Source organism: Branchiostoma belcheri, unplaced genomic scaffold (genome assembly GCF_001625305.1).
Source record: "Branchiostoma belcheri isolate BF01 breed outbred unplaced genomic scaffold, Haploidv18h27 scaffold2, whole genome shotgun sequence".
Classification (NCBI taxonomy): domain Eukaryota; kingdom Metazoa; phylum Chordata; class Leptocardii; order Amphioxiformes; family Branchiostomatidae; genus Branchiostoma; species Branchiostoma belcheri.
Genome location: NW_017803490.1, coordinates 1,720,518 through 1,735,732, shown reverse-complemented (window position 1 = coordinate 1,735,732; position 15,215 = coordinate 1,720,518). Strand labels below are relative to the sequence as shown.

General features: G+C 43.0%; 2 protein-coding genes across 2 annotated transcripts in view; both read left to right on the top strand.

The window, feature by feature from the left end:
- Positions 1-7,839, top strand: part of LOC109468358 (probable E3 ubiquitin-protein ligase MID2) — a 9,604-nt gene extending 1,765 nt beyond the window's left edge. The window contains exons 2-6 of the mRNA XM_019766607.1: positions 5,467-5,650; positions 6,132-6,582; positions 6,921-7,016; positions 7,261-7,377; positions 7,717-7,839. Coding sequence (XP_019622166.1) covers positions 5,467-5,650; positions 6,132-6,582; positions 6,921-7,016; positions 7,261-7,377; positions 7,717-7,839 — 971 coding nt within the window. The remainder of the gene's footprint in view (positions 1-5,466; positions 5,651-6,131; positions 6,583-6,920; positions 7,017-7,260; positions 7,378-7,716) is intronic.
- A 322-nt stretch (positions 7,840-8,161) lies between these two features.
- The window catches only part of LOC109468813 (muscle M-line assembly protein unc-89-like), a 22,800-nt gene continuing 15,746 nt past the window's right edge, over positions 8,162-15,215 (top strand). Inside the window, exons 1-11 of the mRNA XM_019767153.1 lie at positions 8,162-8,191; positions 8,311-8,447; positions 8,627-8,730; positions 9,042-9,216; positions 10,666-11,244; positions 11,691-12,056; positions 12,785-12,902; positions 13,325-13,485; positions 13,846-13,949; positions 14,535-14,662; positions 14,928-15,004. Coding sequence (XP_019622712.1) covers positions 8,178-8,191; positions 8,311-8,447; positions 8,627-8,730; positions 9,042-9,216; positions 10,666-11,244; positions 11,691-12,056; positions 12,785-12,902; positions 13,325-13,485; positions 13,846-13,949; positions 14,535-14,662; positions 14,928-15,004 — 1,963 coding nt within the window. The 5' untranslated portion in view covers positions 8,162-8,177. The remainder of the gene's footprint in view (positions 8,192-8,310; positions 8,448-8,626; positions 8,731-9,041; positions 9,217-10,665; positions 11,245-11,690; positions 12,057-12,784; positions 12,903-13,324; positions 13,486-13,845; positions 13,950-14,534; positions 14,663-14,927; positions 15,005-15,215) is intronic.

Here is a 15,215-nt window from a genome sequence, read left to right as displayed (position 1 = left end):
GGGGGGGGGGGGGATTTGGGATTTAGATGATAGAAGCGTTGTGATGACAAATCCACAGGCCCCCTCTATTCTGTTTTCTATTTCCAGTGGTATTTTTATTCGTTTGGTTTGGTCGTCATTCAGTTTTCTTTGATATATGGCGATAGTGTACATTATCTTATCATTGGCAATTTGCCATCAGTGTTTTCGTTCGTGTCCAAGTTTTGGTGTGTAAGTCGAAAAAATGTGGCTACATCGTTTTAGATATTAGAATTCAGTGTTTTCTGCATTTTGGGAAATTTGAAGTGTGTGTTACAGCGTGTATGTAAAGAATGTGATGTTGTTTTTTGTGTATTTTTTTTTGGGGGGGGGGTGGTAGTGTATCTGTATTGCCTTTCGGTGTAACACACCATTGTCATTCAGTGTTTATAGTTTCTATACTTAATATCTTCTTTAAACTGTGTTTTTGTTTGTGCACATAGATCCACCCACCCAACCCCTTCCTGCCCTTCCCTAACGTATCCCCTTACAAAACACTGCCTTTAGGATATAGCCCTTCCCTTGTGCCGATGTGTACAGCGGACACGCTACTGTGAGTCAGGAATGTGCACTCAGTTTGGCTCACTATAACACAACAGTGTCCTTATTCGCCTCCGTTGATTCGTAAAGAAGTTGTTGCTCTTTTCTTCGGATACGCGTAATATCGAAGTGTAGTTCGACTAGTTTCTTCCAGCTTCTTCGGTAAGCGGCTGGAAAGAGTAGAAAGACGGAGCGACAAACTGTACGCGGACCAACTCCTCTTTCATGTTATCTCCTATCTTCTACGAAGCATGGTAGTGACTATAGCTCGAGGTAGGACATAAGATCTAGCCTGAGTGTCAACCTTGTTAGCTTTCGTCCGCTCCCCAAGATCCGTTCCCCTGTTGGCCGACAATACAATAACACCGCCTTAATTTTACGGATGACATCCCTTGAAGACCCCCAAACTAGTGCGCGCGGGCGAATAAAATATTCCGGCCAAATATAAAAATGTTACTAAACCAAAGGAATACAAAGCTAGTATTTTGAATTTGCGGCAGTACAAAGTGACGTATGTGACAAGCGGACAATTGCTGACTTTTTGCGGAATTTATGAGTCTGCACTGTACGTATGTATTAAGTTCTTGAGTCGTGGAGCTTCGACAGCTAGCCTGAGTTGTCGTAGGTAATATAGGACATGGTAATAATACAGCAATTTCATCATTTTCGTCATTAAATTTTGTAATAGAGTGACCCTACAGCTAGGCCATTGTTGTATCACTATAGCGACGAATAGGCAGGGAAAATATGACAACCGTCCTGCTTTAATCGATGTATTTCGGACATTTGATACCCTGTAACATCTGTCACGCACGGCAGTCTACGTGCTTCATCGATCCTCATGACATTTGAGATGGGGACAGTAACTTGTGATGTGACATTTGGACTGGATATCGGCTGGCACTCTTAGGCCACAGCAGCTAAATTTTATGGATGACATCCTCCGCAGACTCCAAATCTAATGCGAGCGTGCGAAAAAAAAAAACAAGGCGGGCTGAAAAAAACAAGGTTCCTACATTTTAAAATTTTGACTCAATCATTGTACAAAATGATTTGATTCAGTGGGAATATCACATATACACAGCCAGCATCACATATCACTGTATCAAAGTAAGAAACAAAACATTAAATCAGAGCCTTTTCTTGTCTCCTGTCTTCATAGTTATCTGCCATCCACCTTCCGGCATGGCAACAGACAGCTTTGCCCATTTTCGGCATGTTGACCACTTGTCAGAAGGCAACATAATTTCTTGTTTTTTTTTTCCAAAATCAGGCGAAAATTAATGCGCGCGCTTATGTCATCCATAAAAATTACTTGCTGTGGCCTAAGTCTGAACAAGTAGATTGCCATTTATAACCATTTTAGGGACGGCCGATAGATTGCATGCATCATTACACCAGTTAAAATATTTACCTGTTTGCATTGTCGTTGAATTATACATGTTGGCAAACACTCTTACTCTCACAGGCCCTAGTGCCCTGTCCCGTAAGATGTAAATTGCCATTTATAACTATTTGAGGGGTGGTCATTTTCTTCTTCGTACCGCAATTATGGTGCTTTAATGTTTACATGTGTCCTTAAGAGAAATGTAAACACTACGGGTACGGTATGATATAAAAAGAGCCCATTTTGGTTCAACATTATATGAGGCCATGCTGATTTGATTATATGGATGACATCCTCTGGGAACCCCAAAACTGATGCGAGCGTGCGAATATTAAAAGTGTGGCAAAAAAGTTGCTTTCATTTTGGAATCTGCATGGTCATGAAGGTTGAACAAATGACAGGGTATGGTACTATGCCGAATAATCTACTCTTCCAATTCATTTCTTTACATTTTCGTCTTTTTTTGTTTGATTTTGGCATTCTACGTGCATTAATATTGTTTTCCAATGTTTTTTCTGCAACTTACGGAATATATTTGCTAATTTTGCAACTGTTTTGCATGATTTACAGCATGGTTGAAAACTTTTTTTTACGTTTGCCGCCATGCGGCGGCAAACGTAAACATACGAAAACAATGCTTCCATCAACCCTTCGTTGGGTGAACATTTTCGTTTGGGTGTTGCATTCAATGTTTATCTATTATGTTTGCACTTTTTATTGTGGGATGGACCTTCCAGATCACATAAACGCAATTCTTATATGACAAAGTTATCAAAAGTTGGACTTGAATTGTCTAAAAAATAATTAATCTGTACTACTGTATGCCCAAAGTGATTCTCAGAAGATGATAAAAATTGACATAATGGCCTTGATGAATGAATCGCATAAATTATGTTAATGTAGATGACAAGTAAAACATTGGCGCTCGCGCAACGTCTGTAATTAGTGGACAAATATTCCAACAACGATGTTTTAATTGTGGTCCACTACATTGTTGCTAAGTTTCCACACTAAAGAAACTTTTAAAGTACCCTTTTGCCGAAATATACGCCCTTGGCTGTGAAGAGAGCGAGAGTATCCGGCCCACCGCCATATTTACTAACCGGAAGATGTACTATTTCACTACATCGCTAGATGTCGCTGTTCATGTTGCTCTTGGAAGCCCCCGGATGTACTAGAGGGCATGTATGGGGGTGATAGCGATTACGGATTACGCAAAATTTTCGCCACCGATTACGAATTAAGTAAAATTCTCAGAGCTATTAAAACTTTATGCATTAAGGCTAATATAATATTACGAATTTCATTGATTTGGAGGGCGACTGCCAACGGATTACGAAGACTAAAATGGTCCGATTACGCCTCAGGAAAAAGGGCATGCAGGCTCCTATAACGAGCATTCCAGCTCTCAGGTACGTACCGTGCCTCAGTATTTACGCCATATAAATTAAAAAAAAATATCAGCAATGTTATGAGTATTAGGCATAGAGTTACAGGAAAATAGTATAGCTAAAAGTACCATGGGCAAGGGTGATCAATCTAATTGTGCTTTGACGCGCTGTTTAACAATATTTAGTAGTCAAACTGACTGCCCCCCCCCTCCTCTTTGGATTTACAAATGCGTCTAACAATCTCTTTTCGGTATGATCAAATTATGCAAGGCTAAGTTTCTTGCTTTAATATTAAAATTAATTACTGGCAGATGCTTGCCAATCTTAAAGTTTGTTCTCTGGAGTGTTTCTACCGTATCGCCTTAATTTTTTGTATTGTTGCATAAATTATTATTTTCTTTCTTACAAATTTTCGCTGTCAGTGGGGGGGGGCGGTACAGGCTTTTCATTCGTCGCCAGTATTTTGTTGAAAAAACTTTGAGCTTTCAAGCTATTCGGTTCACACGTAAATCTTTCCTGGTATCAAACATATCTCAATTTCATCAAGAAATTTGAGTGTACTCAGAAACCTAAGAATCGTTCATCAATATGGCAACATATAGAAGCTCTCTCAGTAGTATATGGGTAATTTTGAAGACTTTGATGTGTTCTTTTAGCAACGAGAACTCAATATTTATGTGCACAGTTGCAAATTTGATGTTGAAACAAATTATTTGTCATCTCTTCCAGATGTGTCTTTGGCATTTGGATACCACAAAGCAATCAACCTATGCCACCATTCACTCAATACCAGCCTGTGCCACCGTGCACTCAATACCAGCCTGTGCCACCGTGCACTCAATACTAATGTGCCATTGTGCAGAACTTGCAGATTGTATACTGGATGAGTCCATGTCTCACGAGTGAATTATTAAAACCAGAAACTGTATCTTGCCCTGAAACCAAATATTCAATATACAATCTGAACACATACATTTAGAATCTGTGTATACTTGTGTCACATTTCTTACATATAAGCCATTAATTGCCTTTGCCCACAATGTGTGAAGCTATACTATACAGGAAAAAAAAAGGTAACAACATTTTCAGTGAAACTAGCAGAGGTGGCATGTGATTTTCTTGTGCAAAAGTACAATGGCGGCAAACGACAGCTTTTGTAAAAGCACTTGTTTTGGAAACGGCCGAAAATTCATGCACGCGCGGATGTCATCCATATACATGTAATCAAATCAACATGGCCTAATGTAGTATGATAGTTATGTGAAAGACAATGATAAAACCCCTAGATTATCCACAATTCACTCCACAATCAGATGGGATTTGATTCCTTTGTTGATGTTTAATAGATTAGTTCAAACAGAAGAGCCCATATTTGCCACCTGGCTTCCCTTGAGATACCACCCGTATTTCATGATATACAGCATAATCTCCTAGGGACTAGGCTACAATATCACAGTTACAAATGTAATTTGTTATCAAAACAATCGTAATAGTTAAAGTCACACGCAAGATATGCATACTTCACTTTAATACCCAATGTGATACCTCTTTGTCATTTCGTTACTTCATTTGTTTATTTGTGTGTATGCTTGTGGGGGAGGGGCACAGTATTTTGCATTTGCCACTATAGTACTATGTGTAGCCTCTTCCATACTTCGGAAAGCGGCTGGAAAGAGTAGAAATTGAGTACAAATTTGCCGCAAACTGTACTCTCAAGCGCACCAACTCCCCTGGCATGTTATCTCCTTATTTGGCCAATTTCTACTCTTTCCAGCCACCTCCCGAACCCTGGTAGAGGCTAATTAGTACATAACTATAATTATGTTTACCAAAGGAAAACATATTGTTTCTGCTCAGTTTCTTCTTGCTCCTCTTCTCCAAACACTGACCTCTGACCTGGTCAATGACCTAAACCAGACCATCTCTGACCATGGTAACTGGAGTTGGGTTACATCATGTTGCAATTTTACAGTAGGATGGATTTAGACTGCTGTCACCATATATGTGAATGTGTTTGAGGAAGAATTAACAGAGCAGACCATATGCGAAGGTAAATATTATGCATTTGCTTTGCAAATGTTACCTTTCTAGTGTTTATCGTATGTTGATGTTGATGTTTATATTTTGCAGATATGGATGTAAACCAGAGAGGACTCATCTGCCCAGTGTGTAATGACCAGTTCAAGTCGCCCCTCACCCTCCCCTGCCTCCACTCCGTCTGCCGGAAGTGCGCCGAGGAAATTCTCGTGTCTCGCGAGAACGAGAGGAGTCACGTCACTTCCGGCAGGTACACCCCTGTGAATGAACCCCGCAGGTAAGAAAAAAATTGTCCAACACAATTCATCATTTTCAAACTTCCCATAATGCCTAGTGCTGGTCACGGATATTACGTAAGAAGCGGATAGACAAACAGAAGTGACATGATGGCATTTCGGTAGATATCCAGTTCTTCTTCTTCTTTCGTTTGGCAAAGTTATTAGTCTTGGTCACATATATAGGCAAGTTGTTTACAAGCCTATGTAGATGTAGGTCACGGTCTCCAAAATGATGAATATCCAGTTGAATTTTAGCATTAGGTTGTGGTTGCTTCGAAAGTGACTTATCCAAAATCATCATAGCCCATCTCAAATGTGGTTGATGCTACGGTGGCAAGACAGAAGGAACTTACCACCGTAGGGTCTGCTTGGAGATTTGGCTGGTGCTTTGGGGATGGTTCTGAATTTGTAACAGTGGCTTATCCTGCGATCTTCATCAGTTATCCAGAAAGGGGTACTTAGACATAATCTGTTTTGTAGTGTGTTGAAGTGCCCGGCCTGTAAGAAGGAAGTACCGCTGGACTCCCGTGGTTTGGACGGACTCACGGAAAACTTCATCCTCAGAAACATCATCGACTCCATGAAGGAAGCCAAAGAGTATTCCGAACTGGACGACGACCTGGGCGTCCAGTGTGATGTCTGTCAGGACGAGCCGGCCAACCTCGCTACTAAGACCTGTGTGAAGTGCGAACTCTGCTACTGCGAGGAGTGCCTGAACTTGACCCACCCTCCGGGGCGCCCCCTGACGGGCCATCAGCTCATTGCACCCACACGTGACCCGAAGTCAAACATCGTGAGATGTCAGGAGCACAACGAGATCATATCGCTGTACTGCGAGGATTGCGACACGGTGGTCTGTCCGACATGCCGCGCGCGAAGCCACAAGAACCACAGGGTGATTCCAACGGACGAAAAATACCGTCAGATGAAGGTACGTACGTGGTTTTGAGTTAAAACTTTAGATCCAACACAAAAAGTTCTCTCACCTAGAGCTTTCGCCCAGACACTCTGGTCTTCCTCAGTAGACTGACCCAGTGAAGCTTGTCACGTGGCTTCTTTGAAGTGTGTCAAAGATACACTGGGTCAAAGATATCTGGTAGACGATGTCGGCCCCAGTCGCGGTTCGTGCAAAAAAGTCTGGTTCGGTGTCCAAGATTCTTTCTTTGTCCAATGAGACCGAATCTGTGTTAGAAATTACAGTTTAAACTGATGATCATGACTTCCACTAACACAGATGTACGTTACATCTTGTATCTCAATCCCCACCAGGCTGCCCTGAAGGACAGAGTGAAAAGTTTGGTGAACGTCAACAGTACATACGTGCAGCACATCGGGAAGTTACGCTCTGTCTGTGACGGCATTCAGGTAGGACTTTTCCATGCAGATTTCAAATCACAGAAATATCTAAGGGACCACCAAAAAGGGACCACTCAGGAGACCGATAGAATCTGGTGTATATGGACAGGTGGTTAGTATACATGTAAATGCAGAATTCTTAATGCTTCAGTCAATGGGGAAATGGCCAGGTGGTCCTTATGTAGAGGTGGTCACTTATACAGGTTTAACTGCCTCGAAAGGCGGTTTGCTAACTTTCCTATCTCTATTCCAGAGTCATTTCGACAAGCAGGAGGGTTCGGTTAAAAAGGAGTTCTCCGACGTGAAGTCTATGGTGGAGAAGAAAGAGAAGGACATGTTGACCACGATAGAGAAAGAGAGGCGGGAGAAGGTGGGAGTACTTTTTATGTTTATTGATTGTTTTTGCTCTGTTCCGTCTTCCTCTTCTTCTCCAAACACTGACCTCTGACCTGGTCAATGACCTAAACCAGGCCGTCTCTCAACGTGGTAACTGGTGTTGGGTTACATCATGTTGCAATTTTATAGTAGGAGGGATTTAGACTGCTGTCACCATATATGTTTGAGTAAGAATTAACAGAGAAGACCATATGCGAAGGTAAACATTATGCATTTGCTTGACAGTAGAGGTGATCATTTAGTAATATATATATACAGGAGCACTATCAGATAAACTGTTAGTATCTAAAAATGGAATATTCAAATGTACTAGGTGGAAGTTCGGCAGCAGCAGATTGACCACTACCGGAAGACGTTAGAGAACACCACGGCTGCCGTCAGTTTTGCTCAAGAGGCACTGAGAGAGCGGGGACAGGCGTCATTTCTACAGGTTTGAAAAAACCGTTTAACGCAAAAACCATAACGTGTGGAGTAAATGTAGTACAGTCTTCAGAGATCCTGTCTCTGAATGAAGAGGTTAGGGGTTTGAATCCCGGCTTTTGTCGCCCATACTACTGGAAAGTTCGCAGTTATTAGAGCATGGTCTACTGAATGTGTGGACATGAGTTTAGGGAATTTTTCCGCTGCAAGAAACTTGTAAAAGATTATTAGCAAAGTAAATAATTGTACACTCAAAATATTCATATGTTAGAATTGCAGTTAAACGTCTTAGTGTTTGATAAACCACAGTTTTTGATGTTGATTCTCGTCCTTTTTTTGTTTCAGAAAGCGCACATGATCGACAAGAAGTAAGTACTGTGTAGAAGTCAATGAATTTCTGATCTTTGTATTCACTCATACTGTGTGCCTTTATTAACTGCGGCGAAGTCTAGCGCGAATTAAAGCTGATTTTGTTTTCCTTCCGTAGAGTGAAGACTGCGTTGGAAACAGCTCCGCCCATACAGGACACAGAACTCACGGAAATGCCCGACAACCTTTTCGAGGCGAACCTGGACCTTTCCGACATTTCTTCAATCATAAACAACAAGGCGGCACTATCAAACGGTACAGCACAATATTATCAATATGTATATTATTTATAAAATATGTATACTTGATTATCAAAATTTAAAACATTATTTCTCTGTCACCTTCTATTTTCAGTACTTTTGATATTTTGATACATGATGTAGATAATCTCAATTGTGCTGTATGAGACTTATTGCTCCGTTCTGTATTCCTAGCTCCACCGCCACCGGAAATACGTAAGAGCCAGTGCATTGTGGGAGAGACTTCCATCTCCATCCGGTGGCACGTGGCTGACCCCTCCTTCTATAAGGACTATCAGGTAACGCTTTCTGACCCAATATTGCTGTTATCACTTGTTTTGTTCACGTGTGACGTCAGCAGGTCAAAGTTCATGGGAAGTCGATATCGTCCCCCCATTCCGAGTAATTGATTGAAATCTCTCCCAAAACATTTTGCCAAAAAAGTTGAATCTATTTAACGAAATGGCAGGAGGAGGAGGAGGAGGAGGAGGAGAAGAAACACGAGGGAAAACAATACATTTCATCCATACATATGGTATGGACTGAAATATGATAAACTACAATGATTTAAAGCTCTCCCTTTTCCCCCTGTTAATCTGATGCCCTGCAGGTACAATACTCCACCTTACCGGACCTCGTACGTAGCACGTCTCGTACCCAGGAGCGGCTGGCGGTGTTAGAGTCTCTGTCCCCGGGCACTACGTACACCTGTACGGTACGCGCCAGAGACAAGGACGGGACGATCCACTGCAGCAAACCTGTGGACTTCAAAACTAAGGAACCAGGTGATCATTGAGACCAGAGATACATGGTCTTCGGTTGCTCGATCTCTTCTACCCTAGGTGCCAAACCCTTTCCGTTCGGCAGCGAGAAGCCCTTCGCCCGCCTGTCTAAATTACCGTTTCGGGGGAGACTAGCCCGGCTGGCCCTTATAGTTCTAGGGCCGGATAAATTCTCCTGGGCTAAACTCCCCCGTAGCGGTAATTTAGATAGGCGGGCGAAGGGCTATTGGCTACCGAAGGAAAACGGCTAACGGCCCGATACTAGTTTGGCACCCAGGGTAAATCTCTTCAGCCTGGTTATCGGACCTATTTTAGCTCTCGTGTCTTCCTCTTCTACGCAATATAATATTTGCGCAATATTTGAGGAGAGTGTAAAGACTCGGGAACTAAAATAGGTCTGGTAGCCAGGCTGCAATCTTTTGAACTTTTCTTTTGTCTTTTATCTACATTTTCGACTCACCACCCGAATGAGTGTTTCCTTTTTCTCATTTTTTCTACAATTTATATGTTAACCAATATTAGATAGAATTATTAGTGGACGGATTTAAGGACCAAATGAGGGTAATTGTGATAAAATCAGGGCTTTTGTTAATAAGCTCTTAAGTGAACCAGCTTAAATTTAGAAGTTCAAGTCGCGTATGGTTCTTTATAATCCGTCCCTAATTCTGAACAGATCACCCCATCATTAACAAAACCGGTAACATATCTTTAAAAAAAGAGACCCCTTTTCCCCCCTAATGTTCTACCCCCTTCTTGTCTCATGTGTTTTAAAGGCAGCCTTGTTCAATATCGTTTGCGTCAGATGAAGTTCAGGACCTGACGTCACTTCTAAACTTTCCTGGGGATCGTCCCAGCCCATCGATATCCACCCCTACTGAACCTTTTTCTTTTAACACGTCTTCTTAAATCAGATGAACAGAAAATATATGTAATTGATTTGATAAAGTATAATTGTCAGGTACGATTTGGGGTTGTTGACTTAAAGTCAGTTTAACAATCTTTGTAGCATTCAGTGATCTTTTTCCTGGAATTTCATGTCTTTCTTTCTTCTTTTGCCATGTTCGCATGTGCTTGACTTGATCAGAACTGTAATGCATCTTTGACTGTATGGAAAATTAAAGTCCCTTTGTTTCCCGTTCTCTCTCTCTTTTAATTTATTTCGTCTTCATTCTTTGGAGTGAACACGACGTAGCGTGCTCTGTCATAAACCACTGTAATGCATTTGGATTGCCAACAGTGTTTTGAAATTTATGATGAACCTTAATTATTGTTGTAATGTAATGGCCAATTTACTGTTGTATGTCAGATATGCTCGTGGGTGTGAGTAATGTATAGAATGTACAAATATGACAGCTGGAGCAGACGCTATGCCCAGCCAGCGCTTGGTGTTATCTGCTGCGCTTGGTATGAGATATCCATGTATTTATAGCAAACGCATCTTGCATTTCACAGTCGCTAGAGTAGTTAAAGCTACGTCAGAAGCTACGTCATCTTCGGCTGCTCGGCTTGCATCGTCAAGCAAAGCTACGTCATCTTCGGCTGCTCGGCTCGCGTCGGCAAGCAAAGCTACGTCATCTTCGGCTGTTAAGCATGCTTCGTCGAGCGAAAAAGTGGTGTCCTCTTCGGATGCTCGGCAATCTTCGACAAGCGAAGCTACGCCATCTTTGGCTGCTCGGCTTGCTTCGTCAAGCGATGCTACGTCATCTTCGGCTGCTCGGCTTGCTGCGTCAAGCAAAGCTACGTCATCTTCGGATGCTCGGCAATCTTCGCCAAGCGAAGCTACGCGATCTTCGGCTGCTCGGCTTGCTTCGTCAAACGAAGCTATGTCATCTTCGGCTGCTCGGCTTGCTTCGTCAAGCGATGGTAGCTCGGCGTCACAGCCAGTTCCTACGCCTGTAGAAAACGACGCCAAATTGCCAAACGAAGAGAAGCCTGAGAACAAGGTTGAAAATCATTCGTCGACCAAAGAGAAACGATCCTCTCGCGTCATGGATTTGGTGGATGGATTTGAAAATCAGACTATTGTGAATGGTATGCTTCTAGTGAAATGCCCCCAATCTCTTTTTTTTGTAATGCCTGCAAGCTACTATCGCTCGCGAACATAGATATAAAATTCTATTACTCATGACCAAAATCGGTACCTTTCCCTTGTATTAAAGTATAATAAAACTGTTCCTACCCCCTCCACCTCTTTTAGTTACAAATAACCTGGTTTTAAAAATTCTCAACTTTGAGAAGACAAAATACCACTTTGCTATCCGGCATTTTTGCCTAACATCATCAATGTTGGCGCGGACCAAAATGAGTGTTTAGTCAACGGTGGCTGGCCAGGTGTTGGGCTGTAGTCCTCCAATAGCTGTGGTGATGTTTTAAGTTTTTCAACAATTTTCCAATAATATGGTGCAAACGGTGTCTCTCAACAGTAATTGTTACTCTTCATAGATTTAACCGTGAGCATGATATCGTTCATACAACAGAACCCACTGAGAATGAGGAATCTACAAAAGATGTCAACGTTCAGAAAGTATCAACAACGTCTGTCAAACGTCAATCATCAGCCAGGCGAACTTCTAGTCGGCGCGAGGAAGCTCCAGAACCCACCCCTCCCAAAAAGGTGGAACCTCCCAAACCGGCCCCGTCTACAAAAGTGGAACAGCCCAAACAGACCCCTCCAGCTATTCCAGCAAGGACGAGGTCGTTTTCAAAGCCGCCCCCTCCCCAAAGGACTATGTCCCCGCCCCTTAAGGAAGACGTCCACAAACCCCCTCCTGCTCCAAGACATCCGGATCCCCCTCAGGAAACGGAAATCAGGAACAAAACGGAACCTAAAGTGGTCGCTGAGGGTATGGTTTCAAAACTTCAACATGGTGACCACACTCCATAAGCTGTACAATGTCATCACTATTGTCAAAGCTGGTGAAAGGGATATTTTCTTGAATTTTTTTTTTACTTGGTGTTTTTTTTCCTTTTTTTTTCCTTGGTGTTTTTTTTTCTTCTTATACACCCCTACCTGATTCTACCACGGAATGGGAATACTTAACCACGCACAGTGCACAGAAGGATGGTGTTGGTGTGGGGATTTTGTGGTGATTACGTGTTTTGTGGCGGTGCAGTGGCTACTGGTGATCATATCATAAAGTAGAACTGTCCCGCGGAAAACCTTAGTTTAAGAGTTGCCCTGGTTATGCAATAACATGGGGTCTCACGGATTCACTTTTTGGGTCTTGTACATGTCATCTTTATCATCCACATATTCTCTCACATCCCTTGCTGGTGGCAGACCGGGAATGACTAGCCTGGTGTCTAGTCCATCGTGGTTGGGGCAGGCTGTCTTCGGGGCTCTAATAGTTTACCCCCGTCCAGCTCAATAGACCGCCCGGTAGGAGTTACGCTAGTGGGGCTAATCAATCTCCTGTCGTGAAAAACCTACCGGGGAACCTAGCTGAGGCGGGCGGGGAAGAGCTCCTGCAGCCCCGAAGAGAACCCGCCCCAACCACGATAGACTGGACACCAGGCTAGGGAATGACAAGTGAGTTCCCGCTAACGCCTGCTTCATTCTCCCGCTTCTCAGATCCCAACGCCCCGGCCAGAGTGACGTCGTTCCTGACGGACCTGGAAGTGAGGGGACTCGCGGACGCCAAGTTCACGTGCGCCATCACGAAGCTCGCCAGCGAAGTGCAGGCCAAATGGTAAGGCAGACCTTTTTGGCGACACCTCAGGGGTGGAGCCTACTACGTTGTGAGAAATGAGTTTTGATGTTGGTAAAATCTTACTTTGTCAGATGAATGAGCGTCAAAAGTGTTTCTTTCTTGTCTCCTTTTACCAGATTACGTATTTTCGACTGATCACTGCACAAAATCCATTCTTTACTAATACCTTAAAGCATACGTAAAGGTTTCGTTTCTTCACCTGTATCTTTACGCAAGCTTTAATGTGTGCTTAAAGATAGTTTTCATGCAGTGGATAAAATTAATGTAGCTTGCAGTCCTTTTTCAGACGTGACCCAAAAATTATATACTGTACAGTACAGGTTTCGTTTCTTCACTTTTGTGTAGCTTTACGCAAGCTTTAATGTGTGCTTAAAGGTGAATGGTACGATATTCTTCTCCAGGTCGTGTGACGACACCGTGATTACACCAAGTTCAAAGTACGAGATGACGCAGGAAGGGAAGACCTTGACCCTGACCGTGCGCAACGTGCAGTCATCTGACACCGGGGAGTACGCGTGTGAAGTCGACGACAGCAAAACATGTGCACAGCTCTCCATAAAAGGTAACCAGACAGTCCCTGGGGATATGTAGTGGATGCTACCTGAAATGACCGTTTTCAGATTGCAAAACCTGCATTGTTATAGTCTTGTCATGTGTAAATTGATATCTCAACTATAACATTCGTGATAACTGTTTAAAGTTAAAACTTTTGTCACAAGACAACTTTTAACTTAAAGCTTTCAACCAGTCACTCTGGTCTTCTTCAGTAGACTGACCCAGTGAGACTTGTCTCGTGGCTTCTCTGAAGTGTGGCACCCTGCAGCACCAATACACATGAACGTTCATGACAAAATAAAACGCATTACAGTCTTGTCATGCATAAATCTAACGTTATAACTCAACTGTGCACATACCTCCCCAGAACCGGCGCTACCAGTCATCAACATCCAGAAGTGTGAGGTGGAGGACAACGCAATCATCGTCAGGTGGAGTGTACCGGAGGACGAGAAGTACGACAATTTCCAGGTAACGCCGTCCTTACAGCAGGCAATGTCTCTCCGTATTTTACCCCAAAATAACCCCAGCTGGGGCAACGTAAGGGGAAGTCTGGCCTGGAAAGTCTCAACAGTGGGACCGGGCCAGGCAGTGACTCCCACTCCGGACACAAAGTATCTCAGTGAGCATGGGTCTGGCCGGAAGACTGGGGAAAGGCTCTCCAACATAGGGAGGAGAAGCTGTGATTGATGACCAGTCACACCACAGGTAGCCGGTTACATGACACCACTATTGGTCAGTAGCAGAGGTGTAAAATTGCTTCCTGCTGTTCCACCGATGGGGCCTTGTGCTCAAATACTGAGCGTTCGACAGGCAGGTAATCTGATCCTACCAGACCCAGGCTCACTGAGAAACTTTGTGTCCAATGTGCTATGGGTTTTGCACCCAGGCTAGTATGTTACGGGGGGGGGGATGAGTGTCTCCTTCATGCCTGCATTGACCTAACTCACTCTTGTCTCGAGTTCAACTTGTAGGAGTTTTGTTCCAGAAAATATTTAAGCCCTATCAAGTTATGGAACTCTAACATGACTGACGTAATGCTACGCTTTGTTCTAGCTGCTGTATTCGAAGTCATTCCAGAGTTCGGGGAACCGGTTTTTGGAAAGCTCCATCTTCAAAACAGTGAACAACATCCAGGAAACTGAGTGTAAAGTGCTTGGTCTGTTTCCAGACTCTCACTACAGGTATGTTCAGTTCATAACTTACAAATTACGGTAACGCAAAAATAAAGTCTACTTTCAATTTATCCTGTCCTTGGTCCTGAACACTATCCACACGCACACACACACACACACACAAACACTCACACACAAAGTTGTCGACTTTACAGTACCATAGTATGATCTAGAGTAGACCATAGGTTAAGATAGTTGTCTTAATACGCTCCATTCGTCTAAAGTTCCCTTTGAGTATCGAACAGTTGTTTAGTCGTTGTACCTTATGTTCTAGGTTCTACGTACGTGCAACTACAACATGGGGGCTCAGTCAGCGGAGCACTGGGGTGCTCCTTAGGACACTGAAGAAAGGTAAGAAAGGGAGTTTAAGTTCAACCTCAAGCGACAACTAGTCTTCCAAGAGAGGACAAAAGTACATAGGCAGAAGGAAAACGTATAGTTTTTGCTCTGTTTCGTCCTCCTCTTCTTCTTCTCCAAACAAATAAGATAAATGACCTCACCAGACGTCTGTCACCATGGTAACTAGTGTGGGGTTACATCATGTTGCAATTTTATAGCAGGA